The sequence below is a fragment of the Suncus etruscus genome, chromosome 5 (assembly GCF_024139225.1).
Source record: "Suncus etruscus isolate mSunEtr1 chromosome 5, mSunEtr1.pri.cur, whole genome shotgun sequence".
In the NCBI taxonomy this organism is placed as follows: Eukaryota; Metazoa; Chordata; class Mammalia; order Eulipotyphla; family Soricidae; genus Suncus; species Suncus etruscus.
In genome coordinates this window covers 152,026,191-152,048,699 of record NC_064852.1, presented here as the reverse complement: position 1 = coordinate 152,048,699, position 22,509 = coordinate 152,026,191, and the positions used below count along the sequence as shown (strand labels likewise).

At 41.3% G+C, this 22,509-nt stretch overlaps 1 protein-coding gene across 2 annotated transcripts in view; it reads left to right on the top strand.

The window, feature by feature from the left end:
• The window catches only part of VPS13B (vacuolar protein sorting 13 homolog B), a 724,212-nt gene that overhangs the window by 508,501 nt on the left and 193,202 nt on the right, over positions 1 to 22,509 (top strand). For both annotated transcript variants that reach the window (XM_049773957.1, XM_049773956.1), the window contains exon 33: positions 14,388 to 15,078. In XM_049773957.1, coding sequence (XP_049629914.1) covers positions 14,388 to 15,078 — 691 coding nt within the window. The remainder of the gene's footprint in view (positions 1 to 14,387; positions 15,079 to 22,509) is intronic.

Here is a 22,509-nt window from a genome sequence, read left to right as displayed (position 1 = left end):
TAGAGTTTCAGGTTGACACTAAGAAATTTTGTTTGTTTTCTGAAAGGTGCCTGATAAGTTTGGAAACTTCTGGTCTTAACTATTGAGAGCGGGAAGGCTACAAACCCTTCTGTACTCGGGCTGCACCATGCTCAGGTCTTGGAAGTCACTGCTGGTGGTGCTCAGGGAACCATGCTGTGAACTTGGATTCATGCTCAAAGCTTTTATGCTCAATCCCACTGAACTGTCTCCCCTGCTCTCTGTTCTAACTCAATGATACTTGACTAAAGAATAAAAAAAGGATAAAATTTACTTTATTCAGTAACTGAAGTTTTATATGCTAGAGTGTTGCAAGTCAGCCCCTGAAGAGGTTGACTGATGGAGGGATGGAGGATGAGGTCTTTCCCCTCCAGCTCGGAGCATGCATCTGCCACCCTGTTCAGCCGGCGGTTCTGAGGTGAAGCGGCAGGTAAACAGCTCGCAGACAGTCAGGCTTGTGGAAATATCAGCTTTATTCGGTGGACAAGACTGAAGTCCAACGCCTCAGCATCAGTTCCAGCCAAAAGCCCCTCGCCTTCCACAGACCCTTGTTTTTATCCCCCAGAATCAGGTACCATCCAATGGTGAGATCAGATATCACCCAATGGTAGAAGCAGAATCAGGTACCACCCAATGGTGAGATCAGATATCACCCAATGGTGGAAGCAGAATCAGGTACCACCCTAGGGTGGGGGCAAAATGCCAGGTCACACCCTAGGGTAGGACACAATCTCCGATCAGGGTAGGGTCAGTAACATAATAATCCCATAAAAATGTTTACATACACAACACTCTTTGGTAGTGTTAACTTCCAATTTGTGTTATAAATATGATCTTCAAAATTTAACTTTACCAAGAGATAGAGACAGTTTTATAAGATCAACCTCTAGCTGTAGGGAACTTCTTGGCTGTTTTTCAGGGGTGATGGCTGCCACCTGCTTCCAGCCTGCAGTATGTGGTACTTGCCATGTTCATGTTCATGCTGACCCTAGGGTGGACAGGTCAATAGCATGTGGTCTCGTACAAAAAAGAAATTGTCTAAGTCATGAGAGAAGGTGCAAATCAGTCCAAGGGGTTAAGCAGTCTCTAGTATCCAGTTGTCTTCTTTTAGCTTGCTGGTTTCTCGCTTGCTGTGCTCCCTATTGCTATTCTCTCTTGCTTTCTATACCTCTGAGTTCTTCCCTGAGCTGTTTTTATTAGCTTGAATTTAACATAAATCACCTGAGGGGCAGAATTGATGTAATTAATGGTACTTATACTAATTAGTTTAGAAGGGTGAAAGAAGAAAAGAAAAAGTAAAAAGTGACTTTACAGTTATTTATAATTTTACAGATGACAACACCTAGCCATATGCCATTTAGGATTAAACTTTATTTTCTGATTTATACCTATTTGAAAAAGTCTTCTGAAAGCATTTTCAACACTGGTATTTTTAGTATTTGTGAATTCATGCTTGATAGAAATAATATATATTGTTTCTGACTTTTTAGACTATTAGCCAAGCTATATCTCCTAGTTAGAATATACTAGTTACTTGGAAAATATAGACATTAGAAAATTTAGTGATGGTGTTGTAATACAACAGGTAGAGCTCTTGTTTTACACACTGCTTGCCTGAATTCAATTCCCAGCATCCCATACTGTTCCTCAAGTACCACCAGGAGAAATTCCTAAACGTAGAACCAGGAGTAGCCCTGAGCATCTCTGGGTGTCACACTCAAACAAATAAAACAAACAAAAAAAAGTATTGACATTTCGGGGCTGAATAAGGCTGTTGTTAGAAATATTTACTTGCTTCAGAGCAAGGGTCTCAAACTCAATTTACCTGGGGGCCACAGGAGGCAAAGTCGGGGTGAGGCAGGGCCGCATAAGGGATATCACAAAAAAAAAGTCCTCAAACATCATTATTAATAGTTTTAATTATTTCTTCTGAACATGAATAGAACATTGAGTGAAGATCATGAACAGTTCTTCTGAACATGGCATCTTTTGCCTATTCCTTGCTGCCAGGGACTTGACAAATCTGAACCACATTTGGCTTTAGAGAGGAAGCAGTGGAGACCCTCAGTATGGCTTGAAGATGATCATCATTAAGTCTAGACCTGTACTTTGACTTATTGAAGTTCAATGTGGAGAATAAATTTTCACACAAATATGTGCTCCCAAAAAGGCACATGCTGCGCTTGAACATTCGGGAAAGCTCAGGGAAGCTGGGGGGCAATTCTCTCAAAAACTGCCCATGTGGGGCTGGTGAGGTGGCGCTAGAGGTAAGGTGTCTGCCTTGCAAGCGCTAGCCAAGGAAGGACCACAGTTCGATCCCCCGGCGTCCCATATGGTCCCCCCAAGCCAGGGGCAATTTCTGAGCGCTTAGCCAGGAGTAACCCCTGAGCATCAAACAGGTGTGGCCCAAAAAACGAGTTGCATTGCAGGTCAATGAGCTCCAGTTGAAGCACAGGAGGGGCATCTTGACATCAAAGGAAAAGGGGTCCACAAAAATTTGGAAAGTGGCTCTGTGCTTTTTGAAGTCTGCAAATCTGTGATCAAATTCCTTCTCTAGCTTAAAAATAGCATCAACATATTTCTCATCACTGAATGGTATGCCTGCATCCACAAGTTCCTTGCATGCTGGGAAATAGCAAAGGTTTGTCTGAGACAACTGGGATTTCCATAACACAAGTTTTGTGGAGAATGCTCTCACATTGTCATAGGCAGCACTGATAAGCTGCCCCAGACCTTGTAACATCTTGTTTAGTACATTCAGCTTATGTGTGATGTCAACAAGAAAAGCTAAGTCCATGAGCCATTTGTGATCACTCAACTCAGAAACAGCATTCCCATCCTTCTCCATGAAGGCTTTCACTTCTTCTCTCAACTCAAAAAATCTTTTCAGGACATTTCCCCTGCTGAGCCAACATACTTCGGTGAAATAGAGCACATCTCCATATTCTGACTCCATTTCCTCTAAAAAAGCATGGAACCTCCTGTGCTTTAAGCCCCTGGATCTGATTTGGTTGATGCATTTCACTACAGACATAACATTGTCACACGGCAGGCATTTACTGCAACGGCCTGCTGATGGATAATGCAGTGAAGAGCAATGGCCTTCTCTACACCCTCCTCTTCAAGTTTTTCTCTGAACAAGTGCCACCAGTCCATTTTTCCTCCCTGTCATTGATAGTGCTCTATCTGTTATTATTCCAACAAACCTCTTCCATGGCAAACCTGCATTCTCAATGGCATCACACAGATGCCGAAATATCTCATTAGCGGTGGTCTGGCCATGCATTGGAATTATTGTGAGCAGCTCCTCTGTCAATTCAAAATTGCAATCAACACCATGGACATAAATTGTGAGCTGTGCAGTGTCTGTTATATCTGTGCCCTCATCAAGAGCAGCTGAGTATGCATCAAAACATTTGGCTTTCTCACACAGTTAATGATAAATGTCACTTGACATGTCAGAAATGTGCTCTGCCACAGTGTTGGCAGAAAGGCTGATTTTGCTAAACTGACCATTCTTTTCCGGACAGATAATACTTGAATCCTATAACATGCATTTTTTTTTAACAAACTCTCCTTCTGTGAATGGTTTCCCTGCCTTAGCAATCATCTCACTAATCATGTAACTAGCTTCGACTGATGCAGCATTCTCTTTGGTTGCTTTCTTAAAGAAATCTTGTTGCCTCTTTAGACATGCTTTAAAACTGGCAACCCACTTGGCTCTCTCATTTCCTTGATATTTTGCACATTCCTCAGTATGTTTAGTTGAATAATGGTGTTTCAAGTTGTATTCCTTGTGCACTGCAACTTTCTCTGAGCAAATAAGATATTTCGGGATGCCCCTGTGCTCAACAAAGAAATACTGCGTCTCCCAGTTTTCCTGAAATTGTCTGTGCTCATCATCAATCTTTCTCTTCATTGCGGGCTTTGATGAAGTCATGATGAAGGTATGACAAAATCTAATTCTGTAATAAGCTTCTCTCCCTTAGTCCGCTGATAATGCAAGGGACAGCGGGCAGAAGCAGCAGAAATGACGCCTGCGCTAGGCACAAAGTATTCGTGATTATTCGCTTACCAAATATTTGCAATAAAAAATCTCATTAGTAAGAAAAGAAATCACAAAAAATCACATTAAACATTTGCATACTCCGAACGGAACTGCTTGGGGTATGCGAATGTTTAATGCAATTTTTTCTTACTAATGTGATTTTTATTGCAGTTATTTGGTAAGCAAATAGTCGCGAATACTGCAATATTTGAAGGCTGGCCGCGGGCCACAAAATGTTGTATGGAGGGCCGCAAACGGCCCACGGGCCGAGAGTTTTAGACCCTGCTTTAGAGAATACATCAAATTTCTAAGTGTCAAGAAGAAAGTTGATATAATTAATCTAGTGTAGAGATTATTTGGCCTAAACTAACTTTTAGTGGTGTAGCATAGAAGTTTAATGCCTTTCTTACAGGAGTAGAGGAATTGCTATCTACAGAGCATAAGCAAATGCTCTCTCTAACTTATTGGTCATTCGTTTTGCACATCAAGTTTCTTACATCATTAAGGTATTGATAGCATATACCATACTAAAATATATAATCAGTGTGCAATTTCAAATTAGTTTGGATTTGATCTGCCATCATGAAGTTAAAGAAAGTCTGTAAAAGGCTTATTCTATAAAGTGTTGATGGACTTCACCAAAATCAGATAATAATAGAGAATCAAGAGATTCCAGTTTTCTTCAAAGGTTTGTTTCACTTTTCTCTTGTTGGGTTCATGCTAGCAGCCCAGTGATAAGCCAGAGACCACCTGGCAATGCAAGTCACAAAGTGGGGGTTTTATATACTTAGCTAGTTAAGGGTCCAGGACTTCCACCTGAGAACAGGTTTCCAGTCAAGGACCTCGAGCCACTTTCCACTCAGGTTATATAGCCATCACATCCATTCGTCAGAGCTGAATGTACAACCCAGGAAGCAGATAAAAGGGAAACACCAATTCGAATGCCACAAGATACATAGTTCAGATGTTACAAGGCTGATCTGTTAAGGCACGGATGTGGGTGCCATGTTCCGGATGTGGGTGCTGTGTTCCGGGTCTTGTGTCTCCTCTGTCTCTAACTCTTATCTGAAGGCCACATTCCCACAAGCTAAGAAGGGGATATACAGAAGCAGTTTAGCAAAAGCAGAAACTTCCATGGGTGGGAGAGGGAACCTCTTTATTGCCAATCTTTATCGGCAATGTAGAGGCAACCTCTATATTGATTACATAATCAAGAAAGTAAGCCCAATAGTTTTGTTCATTGACTATATCCTATTTGGTCACAAAATCAGTTACTGAGTAAAATTAATTATGGATATATGTAAACCACTTTCCTTATTTTTCAACTTGTACCAAATAGTAGGCAGAAGTAAATTTTAAAAGTCTGCTTTTTTCTCACTCACATGAGCCCTATATAGTTTGTTTAAAGGAGCATATGCGATCAAATGAATAAAAAAAATCAAGTAACGTTTTGCATGTATTTTTATCGATGAAAATTTCCCCAGGTTCTATTGCCATTTTCTTATTAGAAAATCAGGTGCATAGTTGTAAGGCAGGGGCCCTCTGGAACAGTAAACAAACATATTTGCTTCTGCATCACCGCAGAAACGAAATGCAAACATTCCTGTGACTTGCAGAGAACATAGGCCTGGTACACTTTCATCATTCAGGGTCAGAGCTGATTCAATCTTCAGAGGAGTTTATGAGAGTCACTGATGTGATACAGTTGTTTCTAGTAAAATCAGACTAGGTCTGAGGAGCCAATCTAAGTCAGTCTCCAAGTAAAATTCTATGAGAAACAGATTCCCGCTCAGACACAATTGTAAACCCTGATATAATGAGGACTTGCAGCTGATTTAATCCTATTGAAAAATCTTTAAGCAGCCATGGGACAAAATGGTTTCCACATTGACATCGGCAGAACAAACCTTGGATTTTAGCAATCTGCAGAGCAGTTATCTTGCACACAGTAGTCATGCTTGAAGAATTACCACCATTGCTGTTTCCAGGCAGGTTATTCTCAATGTAGAATCAATCTGTGTGACTCAAACTTGAGGTCATCTGTTTTAATGAATATGGAAGTTCCCAGAATGAGTCAAGTTTTATTTTTCAAAAACCAAACGCATGGTGAAAGCAAAAAAGTCCAGCTTAGGCCTGGAAGCTCATATAAATCAATTAGATCTAGTTTTCTCTAATCAAAATGGCCAAGCAGTTGCTTAGGTGAGAGACAAAAAAGAAAGGGAGAATCAGACTCACTTCGAAATTAGAAGCTTGCATGCAAAGTGTTTCCTGGAACTATTTTTTTCTCCTGAAAATAAGCTTATGCTGTAAAATCCTACATAGTGAAAGGACGGAAACAGAAGTCTAAGTTCACCAGTGCAGATAAAAATCTCAGTGAATGGGATTCAATCCCATTTCTGTACATAGATGCATTTTGCTTATTTGGTTTCTCAGGCTGAAAACACACTAATAATGATCCAGTTTAGCAAAGAGTGGGTCCTTTTTCACCACTCATGTAAGGTCCATGAGAACAATAGACTGAACACCAGCAAAAGTCATTCGCCTTCCAACCTGCCCTGTCTCCACACTGGGCCTGAATGTGAACAGTTGGATGGATACATCAGAGGTAGTAGTGGCCTCACACTGTTACTTCAAGGAGCCGGAAAAGTGACTTCATGAAAGGAAAACCTGAATCTATAGTACTATGCCATTCTGTTAACCAGTGATGGGCATCATTAGTGCTCCCCTTTTGCATCATTACTACATTTGTGATTTTTTTTTTTTTTGCCATCCAACTGGGAACAATTATATTATGTGGGATTTTGTATAACATTTGGTTTCGAGAAATAAGATGTAAAAATCCCTTGCTTTCTATACTCGGTGCCTGTATTATACAAGTGCCTACAGTGCTTATTTAAAAGTGTTTGGTTTTTCAAGTAAAAATATAACATGGATTGATGACAGTGAAGGAGATGCAACATATGAAAGTGAATTCATTCTTCATTAACTTTTTTGGTTTGGGGCCATTCCCTGTGGTGTTCAGGATGACTTCTGGCTCTGCACTTAGGGATCACTCCTGGAGGGCTCAGGTCACCATATGTGATACTGGCGAATGAACTTGGGTCAAATGTATCAAGACAAGGACCTTTTGTGCTGTACTATCTCAGTAGTGGCCACTCTTCTTGATAATATTTTTAAAATGGAATGGATTTTACCTCGATGATTTTACCTAGAATGCCACTGAATCAGGAGGATAATGCACATGTTAAAAATCAAGTGGTAAAACCATGTAAAATATAATGCTGACATTGTTGAAAATCTGACTAAAAATTCTACTTTTGTGGGCCGGTGTGGTGGCGCAAGGGGTAAGGCATCTGACTTGCCCACACTAGCCTAGGATGGACTGAGGTTCGATCCTCCAGCATCCCATATGGTTCCCCAAGCCAGGAGCAATTTCTGAGCACATAGCCAGGAGTAACTCCTGAGCATCACCGGATGTGGCCCAAAAACAAACAAACAAAAAATTCTACTTTTATGATTGACGTCATTCTGTTCCCTTGTGACCCTGAGAGAGGAGGCATTGGGGATTTCTCTTCATGAAGCTTCCAGAGGTCCCTGTTTCAAGACAGGTTACTGCTCAGGCCTCACTGCTTTTCCCCACCCCCAGTCCTACTGTCCAAGACACAGTAAGACACAACAAAACCAGTTACACATGCAGGTGTTGCATCACCAAAGCTGAGGACCTGAAAGCCCACATGCTTTCTCTTATGTGATTCCAGTTTGTGTGGTCATTATGACGCTGCCACCAGATTGTTTGCCTTCTATTCCATTTTTCAAGATAGAGAAGGCATTCATTTAATCAGACACACCACTACATTTTACCAAGGGCAATAAAATCAGAATAAATGTCACAGTGACATATCGATGTGATTGTCACTCAGATTTTGTGGTTTCACACTTGACGTTTTCCTGAGTTGAAAGATGGGAAGAGCAATCTCACGGTTGGCAAAAGCTAGCTCAATCAAGGTTAGAGACGGGCTGATGCATTGTTGCAAGCATTGCTGTTATACAAACCTAAGATAAGACAGTGAGACATAATCTGGGTATGTTTATGTGTGGTATAGAGTTATGGCTTCCATAAAAAGACATTAAAGGAAATTATGTGAATTCAAATATCGGATGAGCTGCTGAATTACCCTCTCAGTCAGTAAAACAAAAATGCTACTTGTTTTAGTCCTCCTTAATTTTCAGAGTTGATTCATGCATATTTTCTTTCATCATTTAAATATCCATTTATTTGCAGCCTTTTTTTTTTTTATTAGAAGGCTGCCTTTTGAGTGTGCTTGTAAAAATTTTGATATGACCTAACACCATTATCTTTCTTCCCTGGAAAATGCTACTGCAGGAAGAGCTTTTAGTGAAACATGCTGGAAACTGTGACCCTGTCCTCTGGCTCTTGCTGCCGTCTCATTCCAGGGTGCTTTGGTCCCTCTCCCCAGAGTGACCTAATCAGCACACCGTTTCTGCCCCCAGGGAGGCACGGTCTACACCTCTGACCCTGATGGCCACTTACCCCCCGTTTTCGTGTAGCCACATCTGCGCCATCTAACTGTGCAAGGATGGGAAAACGTGCCAGAATCGTCTTCGAAGGGAACTCTTGTTTTCCTAGCGATTGAAAACCTTCATCCATTGCAAACTGTTGATAGTGGAACTGCAGAATTCCTCTGATTTAAGGACCATCTGGTTGTGCTCAAGGCCTTAAAGCTGTTATCTCCGAGTAAAATTTCAGAGTCCTAGACTTTTTTTTTCTTCACCAAACTATTCATTTTTAAGCCACAAATATTTTTCCAGCTCTTTCAGATTTTATCTAAAAGTATATTTTAACAGTATTTAAATAGTTCTCAAACAATAACAATTTATCTTGATCGATGGCATGCTGTGTTTTTTCATTTTATTTTAATTAGCCATTGTGGAACCAAATTCCCTTTTGTTTTAGTCCTTTGAATATTGTTTAATTATAGCTATCATGCCAGATATCTTAAAGGTTATTTTACCAATACAGTTTCGTTTAACATAACCCATATGGAATCAATAGCCTAGTTTCCTAAAGTGAATGCTTGGAAAATCTTACATTCATATGTTAAGAGTACACATCCTTTCCTCATTAGTTGGAAAGGACAGGGATTTTGGCACCGGTTCTGTGTGGAAGCATTGTGCAGCTTTTATATGGATTTGGGCTTTAGCCTTTGATGGCACTGTTTAGAATAGGAAGTATCTAATAAGTAAAGCATTTTGTCTCAAGTGCTGCCAGTGTGTTTAATATATGCCTGGAGGTCTGAAACATTATCTTCTTCACTACAGTAATATGCATTTAATTCTCTGAAAGCAGAAGGTTGAACTTTTAAAAGGGACGCAAAGTACATTTTCAAACAGAGTAATTCAAAACATATGGAAGAGAGGACCGAAGTAATGTACAGTTGGTTTTTATGGTTTAATCATGATCATGTTAATGCACACCAGTAGCTAATTAAAGAAAACTTTTATTGTTCCATTTCAATGAGTCAGGTAAAGAGTGCGAGAGCCAAGATTAGAGCAGGACACAGAGCCACGCGTTTCTCCAGAGCTCACTCACGGCAAGGCCAAAGCCAACTCCTGACAACTTAAATGATTAGTCCCCCTGGACCATCATAAAGCAGAAGTTATTTTCAGAGTGATTACGCTGTGCACTTTGCTTTTTCCACAAAGGAATTGTAAATTGATGCCCAAGTTCAGAGTGGAGCACACATAATTAATTATAAAAGGTTCTCAATAGCAGGACAGATATTCTTCAGTGTAATAGATAAGTGTGTGATGGCCTGGTGACAAACTCATGCATTTAAAATATGTCTCAGAAATCACCAGCTTATTTGTCTCAGACCTACCAAGAATGTGGAAACATAAAAAACAAGGGAACCTTGGCGTTTACCTCCACTTGGAGAATTTCGGTTTCTAGTATGGGGAAGGTTGTGTTCTTTTTTTTCTTCCTACTTTTCTCTGTGAATCAGTCTTTCATCTCTACAGCACTGGATCCAACTTCATCCCACTCTGAGGGCCTAGAATGAGTTCTCGGTGGAGTAATGTGGGGTATCATACATAACTGGGCCCTTCACTGGACTAGAATGAGTTCCTGGTAGGCTAATATAGGGTATCATCACACATAGCCTCCTTAGAGGTCTGGACTCTGCTTTTCCTTCCCCTACCTTGGCTACTTTGTTCTGGCATATTGGCACACATGGGGAGAAAACAGATTTGACATACACATCTGTACATCAGGAAGAAAAATAGTACGTAGAAAGTATGTGCTTAGGTAGTCAATCCTGGAATTGATCCCTAATACCGCATATGGTTCCCTGAGCACTACCAGGCATAAGTCCCGAGCACCACTGAATATGATGATCCCAAACACCTTTCCTCCAGACCAACAAAGTCTGTTCTCATGTGTTGTGCTCTAGTTGTCTTCCTGGATCGCTGGAATAGAAATATTGAATTCTTTATTCAAGTTCATTGAGGCTCTAATATAAAGAATTCTTTTTCAGCTCTGCTACAAATGCATAGTCTGTACTGCCTTGAATTGTAGACAGTGAGTCTTCACTGCACTGTGACCACGTGGTATCTGGTGTTATTGTCTTATGTATTATTAGAGAATTTCTAATTGGTAATGGATTGGGAGGTACAATTGATATTTTTGTGATAGGGATAGCTAACATAGCAGTAAATGGTCAAAAAAATTAACAGTCATTTTGATCGTTGTTTTGATTTTATTAAACCAAATTTTTTTCTTTTTATTTTTTTATCTTTTGTTTATGTTAATGGTTCCCATTCCCTCTAATAAATTTTTGCTACTTTTTTTGCTTTTAATAAATATAGCATCTTTTAGAGTCTCTCAACCCTCATACCAAGACCGCTAGAACTTTTTTGTGTGTTATTTGCCCAGTCTCCATTTTCTTAATAATAGCATCTAAATGTTGTGTATAAAATTATTTTACTGAAACTGCCCTTAAGATGTTCACAAACAAAAGTATTTTTTGGTATAAAAGTTAACAAAATTGGGGCCGGCGAGGTGACGCTAGAGGTAAGGTGTCTGCTTTGCAAACGCTAGCCAAGGAAAGGACCACGGTTCGATCCCCCGGCGTCCCATATGGTCCCCCCAAGCCAGGGGCAGTTCCTGAGCACGTAGCCAGGAGTAACCCTGAGCATCAAACGGGTGTGGCCCGAAAAACCAAAAAAAAAATAAATAAATAATAGTTAACAAAATTAAAAGCAACCCTTACCAAATCAGAGATGGGTCGAATTCTATCATTACTTTTTTTAATATTAATCATTTCCTTTATTTAATCTATAAAACAAGATAAATCTATAGCCAGATATATCTAAGGTCTAAGTACTAAGTACAAATCTTTACAGCTAGTGAAGGGCAGAATTCTATCTTGAATGATATTTATTTTAATTTTTAATTTTTTTGGTTTGTTTTGGTTTGGTTTGGTTTGGTTTTTCGGGCCACACCTGTTTGATGCTCAGGGGTTACTCCTGGCTAAGTGCTCAGAAATTGCCCCTGGCTTGGGGTACCATATGGTACCACGGTCGCGATCTTTCCTTGGCCAGTGCATGCAAGGCACCTTACCTCTAGCGCCACCTTGCCAGCCCTATTTTAATTTTTATTTAAAGACCATGATTACAAATAACATCTCGGATTTGAATTAGATGTGTCAACCCACAGTCAGCTGTGCTCCATAATGAATGTGGCATGGCCTAGGGATACTGCCTGAACCATAGTTCCTCTTACCTTTGATTTCTCAGCCCTCCAATCTTGGACTTATCTATTAATCTCATAAGTCTGTTTTCTGAGCTGTAAAATGGACCTAGCAATAGCCTCTTCAAAGGATTGTAACACTTAGTAAAGAAAGATATATAAAATGCTGTTTGTCAAATAGGAAGCCTACTCAGTGAGATTTTTTCCCTATTTTTTTCTTTAATTTAAAACTTACCAAGTGCTGGGTTTGAATCTTAGGGGTCAAACTCATGAGCCTAAGGAAATAATATTAGGTATTGTCATAGATGTTTGATGGCAAAAATTGAACATTTGAATGTCCAATTGGATAGGATTGATTAAAGAAAATTCAAAGTTATGAGACATTTTTTGTGTGTATACGTGTACATTGCTTTGTCTTGAGGCCACACTCAGAAATGCTTAGGGCTTACTGTGGACTCTGCACTCGGGAATTACACCTGAGGAATTCTACCTGGCAGTGCTCAGGGACCATATGGGATGCCAGAGGTTGGATCTGAGTTAGCCACATGCAAGGCAAATCTCTACCCACTGTGTGATTGATCAAGGTTCCTCTTCTAAGACTTTCTTGAGGGAAATCCAGCTTCCTTTTTTAAGACTTCTGAAGGAGACAGTAGCTCATCATGAACTTGGGTAATTAAACACAGTATAACCCTGTATAGTGGGGCACACCTTGGCATAGTTAGGGATAAAAATAATATGATTGGGTATAGTGGATGATCAGATGGGAACTCAAGAGATTGGGATTCTTTTTCAGATTGCTTTTCAGGTTGTTTATGGTTTCTTGAGTAAAGGGAAGAATCTAGGTCTCAACTAGCACCCCACAAACCACTGATGGCTTGGGTGGGGTTGCAGGGGATGGTCAGGAACTTATGTTTGGGCCACATCCTGGTGCTCACACCCTGGATCTGTGCTTAAGGGTTACCCCTGGCAGTGCTTGAGAGTTCACAGATGGTACCAAGAATTGAACTTGTGGGCCATAGTGATAGTGCAGCAGGTGGGGCATTTGCCTTGCATGCGGCCAACCTGGGTTTGATCCCCGGCATCTCAGATGATCCCCCAAGCTCACCAGGAGTGATTCTTAAGGGCATGCTAATGAAAGGACCCAGCCCGGCATTGACCTGGCATATGACCCATCTATTTTATGTCTTACCTTCGCAAATTAATATCTCTACTGCTCTCCCACATCTGTATGCTCAGGAACAGAAAGAATTTTGTCAAGACCAGCCTTGTACCATTTGAATTATATTGCTTATGTTATTTGAATTATGTGTCTCGTCATCTGCTTCCTGGGGCTGAATGTCCTGCCCTGATGCATGAACAAGCTAATAATGGCTATATAAACTCCGAATCCTTAGACTGGGGTCAAACCTGAGCCTGCTGTGACAGGAGCAGTTAGACCCCAGTATGCTGGCTTAATAAACCCCTGCTTTGTAACTTGCATTGCTGTGTGGTCTCTTATCACTGGTCAGTTAGCACGGACCTAACAATTCCTGAGCACAGAGCCAAGAGTAACTCCTGAGCACCACTGGATATAGACCAAAAAAAAATTGTATAAATATAAAATATAGAGTTCTAGTGTTGGGGTTAGCCCTTTCTCGGCAAGGTCCTGTAGCCCCATGGCCGGTGGGTCTGAAGGTGCAGGATAATGGCACATAAATTCACAAAGCAGTCAGATGAAGTTTCAGGAGGCAGCCAGTTTGATTACATGGTCCTAACTGCCATGTGCCATTTCTCCTCATGGTTTCTAAGCTAAGTAGCCTCTTTCCTACTGTCCTCCATGATTCCTTGCTTCTTTGTCTGCCTCCCTTCTTCTCAGGTTACTTCTATTCCGAACCTCAGACCCCTCCCAAGTGTGGGTGGGTCTGACCATCCAGGTGGGATAAACAGAAACTTGGGAAAGGGGATACCCACAATAACAACAACAACAACAAATAAATAAAATAATTGAGCTTACAAGACTAGCATCTTATGCCCTGTGCTAGCTCTTCAGCTTTGTAAACATGATTTGAAAAATGGCACTTGGAAAATTGTTTTAAGGAATACTATTATTCAGAGACTTTTTCATATGTACTAATTTTATTAGTCCAGAGAAAGTCTGGTTCTCAGGTGTATTTTTTTTTTTAAGTTTGGGACTACACCCATAGAGCTCAGAAGATACTCTTGGATCTATGTTCAGAAATTACTCCTGGCAGTCGTTGGGGGCCATATGGAATGCCCGGATCGAAACCAAGTCTACTTATCAGATACAAGGCAAACACTTCCCACAGTGCTATCATTTTGTTCCCCTTTAAATGTATATTTCAATGACCATAAATTCCACATTCAATTCTTTTTCTCAGAATGGCCTTTGTTATTTTAACATGAATCATATTTTTGCACAGACCTTACTTTGTTTTATGACAATTCCGTTGCACATTATTCTTGACCCCTCTGGGACATATAGACTTAGCATGTTTTACACAGAACCCTTCGAATGTGAGCAACTGCTGATGCCTTTCTCATCTGTCCCTACAGAGCTCCAAGCAAGAACACAGCAGAGCAGACACATTTAGCAGTAGCACAGCCGAGACATGCTCCAGGGACAGTGGCACACGGGACAGTGGGTTCGGCAGCGACAGTGTGAAGATCCGGATTGTGCAGATTGAGCAGGACAGTGGCACCAGCCAGCACCGCCTGGCCCGCCCGTCACGCCATTCATCCATCGTAAAAAACCTGAACTTCATTCCCTTCGACATTTTCATCACAGCCAGCCGCATCTCCCTCATGACCTATGCCTGTGTGCCCTTTCCTCCCATCGTATCACAGGCACCAGTGACAGATGATGGAAAAGCAGGCAAGAGTTCCCTCAATCTCCTGGAGGCCGAGGCCCAGAGTGCCAAGCCCAGCCCGGCATGTATTTCTATGGTAACAGCTGAAGACCTCTTGAGCAGCAGCTTCACTTTCCCACCAGGGAGGAAACTTGGGCTTATCTCTCTAGAGAGCCTCCATGCCACCAGCCGCTCTTCAGCCCGCCAGGCTCTGGGCATAACTGTGGTCCGGCAGCCAGGACGCAGGGGTGTGGCTGGCCTGCAGCTCCAGCCTTTTCTCTATGCCATCCTGTCCCAGCCTTCCCTGCTACTGAGCTGTCATCATCGGAAGCAGAGGGTAGAAATCTCCATTTTCGACGCCGTGCTCAAAGGGGTCACCCCAGATTACGTCTGTACAGGTAAGAACCTCCCTTGTGGCCAGCGATGTGGTGCTAGAGATAAGATGTCTGCCTTGCAAGCGGTAGATCCCCCAGCGTCCCATATGGTCCCCCCAAACCAGCGGCAATTTCTGAGCGCTTAGCCAAGAGTAACCCCTGAGCATTAAATGGGTGTGGCCCCCCAAAAACAAAACAAAACAAAAAGAACCTCCAGCCAATGGGAAGTAAATTGACTCCATGTCTGTTTGATGTCCATGTGTCAGAGGTTGAGGATCATTCACATAGAAGAATGCAGACAAACCACACAAGGCTTTTCTTGGCAGAAGATGGAAGTCCCCAAAGTGTGTGTCCCACAACCCAAACATGGCTTAGTAAGTGTGTGCTACACATCCAGGGTTAGTCTTAGTATTTTCCTCTGGACCGAATTGTTCACTTTCATTCAGGAATTGGATGCAGAATGAAACTCTGGACTATGGGCCTTCTAAAAAAATTTCCAGTGATTAGGAAGCAATTCCTTCTTGGTATTAATGTGAAATAGAATGCAAAACATTTAGATCAAACCTCAGGTGTGATTTCCATATTAATGCACAGAAAACCCTCAGAAGACAAGTCTGTTTTGATAAGACTTTGCATCCAATCATCTTATGAAAACAGCATCAGAATAAATAAAAGAGAGATGGTTTTAAAGTACAATAACCATATAGTACAATAACCAACAGTCAGTGTTGCTGGCCAACTGGCCTTGCTGCTGTCTCTGTCCCTATATGTAGCCAAGAAGCATTTGGCAGTATGATGCTCAGACAGAGGCCAGAGAGATAGTACAGTGGGTAGGGTGCTTGTCTCACAGACCACTGAACCAGATTGGATTCCAGCACTATATCTCCTCCCTTGAGCCCCACTAGGAGTGACCCCCTAAGTTCACAGTTAAGTGTAAGCCCTGAACACTGTTCAGCATGACCTATAAACAGAAACAGAAAACTTGTCTATCATTGTTGAAGTTAGGAGTTTCCCCATTTAGATGGGGAGAATGACCACAGTTCAGAAGTAAGATATTCTGGCTGAGAAGCAACAAGGGCTACTAGAAATAGAGCCAGTTCAACCACCTTTTTCTTGAGTGAAGGTAAAGGTAGAGTTTCGGCTGGAAAGACCAGAGAAGTGAGCGTTATCATCTAATAACACCGGAAAAGAACTTCGCAAGCTTCAGTTTAATTCAGGCTTCTGAGGGCTCTGAGGTGGCAGATGAAGTGAGCTACTTGGAGAACTGTCTAGACTAGGAGTGAGTCTGAGTTGCATTGTGTTTGGAGTCCATTCCTGACAGTGCTCAGGATACCATTTGGGATGCTGGGATCAAATCCAAGTGGGCCACTTGCAAGGCAAATCTCTGTCACCTAAGGGCTGACTCGTTCTTGTCATTGAGATGAATCATCTATACAACAGGCTGCTGGAGACTGGAAAGTAGGCACAAAGGTCGGGATGAGCCTAGGAAGTGTAAGGGCTAAAGAGCTTTTTGACACTTTGGAGTGCCAGTGCTGTGCTTTAGGAAAGGGGAGAAATGTTGCAGGCTCCCCTCAGGCCAGCCTGGTCTCCAGGGTGTGCCTGAGCTGGCCACCCTGCTCAAATCTTCATCCTGCTGATGAAGGATGAATGAAGCCCAGCTGTTAACTAGTTAATCTAATTCAACCATATGTGGGCATTTGTGCCAAGAGAGCAACAGCTTCTGTCATGGACTCTTCTCTCTGAGAGCCAATTGTTCAGCACCTACAGCCCCTCCACCCCTACCTTTCCTTCACTGAGTGCCCCCTGTGTCTTCCTCAGTGCTGAGGAAGCTGATATTACAGGATTGTGAGGGTCCCACCTGTCTCTGAACCTCAGGCCTGTTTGAGAAGCTTTTTTGTATGGCCAAAGCTAGGTGCAGGATTGAGAGCCCCAAGTTCTTCCATTGCAAACAGCTTCCATGTCCTCTGTAGAGGCTGTTGGAGGGAGGTCGAGCATATTCAGTCCCAGCTCAGCAAAAGATGTGCCTTTGAATCAGAATGGAATTCAGTTAGTTCCTAGGTTGAAATGATAAAATACTCTTTAAAAAATAACTAAGAAACTCTTGCATGTGAATCCTACATGCGGCAAAGTTTCAGTAGATGAAACTTAGAACAGAATCAGGGCTTGACTCAGGAATGGGGTTACCAGAAAGAAAATCCTTTAGAAGCATCCTCTAAGTAACAGCCTTATGAAAGCCTTTCCACACATCTACACAGATAGTCATACAGTCCAGTTCCTAAGAGCCATCAATATAAATTAACATGTTTTCAGAAGTGAGTTCATCGATTTGTCACTGAGCTTTGTCAGAAAGCAAATAGTAAAAATACAAAAGGGAAACAGAAGAATAATATAACTGGTAGGCACTTGCCTTGCATGCAGCCAATCTGATTTGATCTCTGACATCCCATGTTGTTCCCTTAGCAAAGTCAGGAGGGATCCCTGAGCACCTTCTAGAATAATACTAAAATATAACAGCTTGGAACTGGAGAAATAGTTCCTTTGCCTTTTACACAACAGTTCCCTCACTCTGACAATTACCTAAGCCCTGCACAAAGTCAAGAATAAATTCTGAGAGAGGGAGAGAGAGAGAGAGAGAGAGAGAGAGAGAGAGAGAGAGAGAGAGAGAGAGAGAGAGAGAGAGAGAACAAAGAGCTGAGCATATGCTTTGCATAAAAAAGGCCTGATTTGGTCCCTGTCACTCTGTTGCCCCCCAGAGAACTCTCAAGAGTGACTCCCCAATCACAGAGCCAGGAGTAGCCCTTTAGCACTGCCAGCTATATCCCTAAAGCCAATATATATATATATATATATACAAACACATTTCCAAAAGTACTTACTGTACACTATGCCAAGCACTTATACTAGCTGTGTTTGATCTATATCTCATTTAATCTTTTAGTGAATCTAGGGGAGATGTCAGAGAATTCTATATCAGACAAAGAAGCTGAAATGTCGAGAAGCAGCTTGTACCACATTGCAGACCTAGCATCAACATTGCTAAAATTCAGGGGCTGGAGGCATGATGCAGTAGACAGGGCATTTGCCTTGCATGTGACTAACACTGCTTCAATCACTGAGATCCTATAGTTAGTTCCCTGGGCTCTTGAGTACAGAGCCAGGTGTAAGCCCTGAGCACTGCCAAGTGAAGCCTCAAAATAAAAAATTGCTGAAATTCAAACTAAGATTTGCTGGACTCCTGTGTCTGGGCCCCCAGCCTCTACGGATCTCAGGACCAGAGGCAAAGATGTATGTTTGCACCTTCTGCACTCAGCCTCCTTGGGCCCTGCCAGCCCCTACCCATGTTTTCCTCAGGTGGATTTGGAGTTGTTAAAGGTTTCCACTCTGTGCCCAACTCATGCCAGCTCTTTCAGTACTCTGACAAACCTGGTTCCAGTTCTCACTGTCAAGGACAGAGACTTGGCTCTCTATGGCAACTGTAGAACAAAAGAGAGACAATTCAAGGAAATATTATCATCAAATATAGCCAGTTGTAGGTTCTTATAAATATGTACTCCTACTGTTTAAACTATTACATAGCCTTGGGTTTTATATTGATCCTGCTACTAGCAGAGAGCTAATAGCCAGACAGTTCACTTATTTGGGTTCCTATTCCCTTATCTATAAAACGATTGTACAAGAAAGCTGTCAGATCCATTCCAGTTTAAAATTTGTGCTGTTCTCCACCTCCACACACTTTTTTTTTTTTTTTTGGTTTTTGGGTCACACCCAACAATGCTCAGGGGTTACTCTACACTGCTGGCAGGCTCGGGGGACCATATGGGATGCCGGGATTCGAACCACTGTCCTTCTGCAAGCAAGGCAAATGCCTTACCTCCATGCTATCTCTCTGGCCTGCTCCACACACCTTTCTAAAAATGTCCGTACTGTATTGCTTTGGCCTCTGAGAGTTGACATTGTTTTTTTTTTAAATATCTTTATTTAAGCACCATGATTACAAACATGTTTGTAGTTGGGTTTTAGTTATAATAAAGAACATCCTCCTTCTCCAGTGCATCATTCCCACCACCAATGCCCCCAACTCCCTCCTCTCCCACCCCTCGCCTGAATTTGAGGCATTTATAAGCCAATCAGATTCAAGTTTATTTTTAATTGTAAAGATGTAAGTTCTCATTTGTTAAACCTAGCATGGCACTAATTAGTTTATTCAGTGTTTTAAATAGGTACATTTTATTAAATGTTAACGAAAAATTGATTTTGAAACACTGATCTGGGGGGAATTTCTGGAGTAAATTGGTTACTTGGATGAACTGTCGAAGTCCCATTACCAATTCAGTTGTCCAAAAACACATGATGTAGCACTTTTCTGTTCTGAAATAGTAATCATGTGGGTGGAAAAGAGACTGGCTGCCTCTACCTTAAGCATGAACTAAGGAAGCCTGGCGGGTGAAAGTGCCAGTTCTCTTTCTTGATTCTAAAATGAACAGTAAGACAAATCTTAATTGAAAGGACAAAAAGGAGTTTGTTTGTTTGTTTGTCGTTTTAGCTGAGGGCTGGTCAGAGCAATAGCAAAGTGGCTAGGGCATTTACATTGCACATGGCCAGTCTGGGTTTGATCCTGGCATCCCATATGGTCCCCTGACCCCACCGGAATCATTTCTGAGTACAGAACTAGGAGTAACCCCCGAGCACAGCTGTGTGTGCACAAAAACAAAACAAAGATGTAGCTGATTGTATCTTTCTAGAGTGTTAGTATTTCTTTCTTGATATTAAGATACATCTTTCTTAATACTAAGATTCATCGTTTTTTTGTGCTTTTATTTAAAAAACAACTGATGTCCTGTGACTTACCATTTTTCATAATGCAGTTGTTTCAGGCATTCTGTTGCCAATCCCACCACAGCATGACCTTCTGCAAGTCAGGAGTCCTTTTACTATCCACACATATTCTTGTTTCTAGCGACGACATGGAACAAAAAGCAAACACGATTTTATTTCACCAAAGTGTATACTTAAAGGATAATTTCCCCTTAAACTCCTCTAATCCTTACAAGAATATAAAATATATTTTCAAATATCTTATTTAACTAATGAGAGAACTGGTAAGAGTGTTTACTTAGGAATTCAGACACAGGAGACTGATGATCTCCTAGATAGTGCCTGCTTATTTTGCAGATTCCCATTTTCTCTCCATGGGGGATCCTGAAAATTGGTATGAGCCACTTAGTTGTTAACTTTATTGTTCCTATATGGCTCTGGGTGATTCTACAAAAATAGACATAGTTTTTAACATTAATTCATAAGGACTTGGTTTTAGGAGTCAGGAAGAAGATACAGAATTAGGGCATGTCCTCATCCCAGATCAGTCCCCAACACTGCATGTGATCCTAGAACCCTGCCGGATGTGATCTCTGAGCACAGTCAGAAGTAAGCCTTGAGTTCCACTGGGTTGTGCTTCCCTTTTTTTTTTTTTTTTTTTTTTTTTGGTTTTTGGGCCACACCTGGCGGTGCTCAGGGGTTACTCCTGGCTGTCTGCTCAGAAATAGCTCCTGGCAGGCACGGGGGACCATATGGGACACCGGATTTGAACCAACCACCTTTGATCCTGGATCGGCTGCTCGCAAGGCAAACACCGCTGTGCTGTCTCTCCGGGCCCTGTGCTTCCCTCTTACCTGCCAAAAAGTGACTTTGTTTTATTTGAACTAATTAGGAGGCTATAATGAAGGTACTCAAAGCCAGTACAAAATATCCTCCTGGTATTTTTGGAATGTAGTGTATTATCACAAATCCCATTAAACTAATTTTGTTTTTTAAAACCACACATAAGATTTCTGTTTGCATGATCAAATTTACATGATATTAGATTGTATCTCACGTCCCTATTTAGTTTTCATTTATAATTCAGTCTACTTTGGTAGTACTCACATATTCACCCAATTTGAATACCGTTTATTAAGCATGTTCAAGCTGCAGAGAAACCCAATTTCTGCTGCAGTTACGTTTCTTAACAAAATAATTATGTTTACTATTGAAAAGTAATTAAAGTTTAGAAGATAATGTATAGGCATGAAGTAAATGCTTAGGATGATTTAGGTTAAGAGATATAACATCTACTTCAAGAGACAGTTGACAGGGTATCATGTCATTTACCTGGGATTGTTTAAGTAGGAAGGCTTAGATACAGAGCAAGGAATTGAAAATTACTCTTCAGATTCAATTTTATTAGATTCGATTCAAGCTGCAACTCGGAATTAATTTTATAGGGGCTAGAGAGATACTAGAGAGAGTGGGGCATTTTTTTTTGTTTTGTTTTTTTGTTTTTTTGTTTTTCGGGCCACACCCGGCTTTGCTCAGGGGTTACTCCTGGCTGTCTGCTCAGAAATAGCTCCTACCAGGCACAGGGGACCATATGGGACACCGGGATTCCAACCAACCACCTTTGGTCCTGGATCGGCTGCTTGCAAGGCAAACGCCGCTGTGCTATCTCTCTGGGCCAAAGGGGCATATTAATCACTCTTGGAAAAAGGGAAAAACCTGGAGACTATATTAGGTCCTTTATTTCTCTATTTACAATGATCACATACTAATATGTGTTAAAAAAGACATTATGATTTTGGTACAACAGTTTTACATAAAGAACTAAAAATTGAAGAATGTAAGGGGAAAAAACTAAAATGGGAAAAACTAGACTTTTTGACTTCTCAGGTATTATTATGTCAAAAGCTTTAGTCCTAAAGTAATAATAGGTTTTTCTCTGGTCTAATTTCCTCCAGTGTATGAACAATTTCTTAGTATTTTTTTGAGCAAGCCTAATGGGAATGAATTTCTTCTTTTTCTTTTTTTTCTTTCGGTTTTTGGCAGCACTCGGGGGTTACTCCTGGCTCTAAAATCGCTCAGAAATCACTCCTAGCAGGCTCAGGGGACCATATGGGATGCAGGGATTCGAACCACCGTCCTCCTGCATGCAAGGCAAATGCCCTACTTCCATGCTATCTCTCTGGCCCAGGGAATGAATTTTTTAGTTTTCTGTCATCCAAATATTTTTTCACACACACACACACACACACACACACACACACACACACACACACACACACACATTCCTAAAGAATATTTTTACTAGCTGTAGGATTCTGGGTTAATATTTCTTTCAGCACTTTAGAGATACTGTAACTCTATCTTCTCCCAGGTCTGGTTTCTGACACAAAATATGTGCTAATTGCAGTTATTGTCCCATGTACATAGTATTTTTTTTCTTCCTCTATTGCTTTCAATATATTTTTTATCACTGGCTTTCTATAAGTTGATGAGTCTGGGCTTGATTTCTCTGAATTCATCATGTTTGAGGATTTTCTGAAGTTCTTGATTCTGTAAATACGCTTATACAGAATAAATATGTTCATAAAACTTTTTGTTTGTTTGTTTTTTGGGCCCCACCCAGCGGTGCTCAGGGGTTAC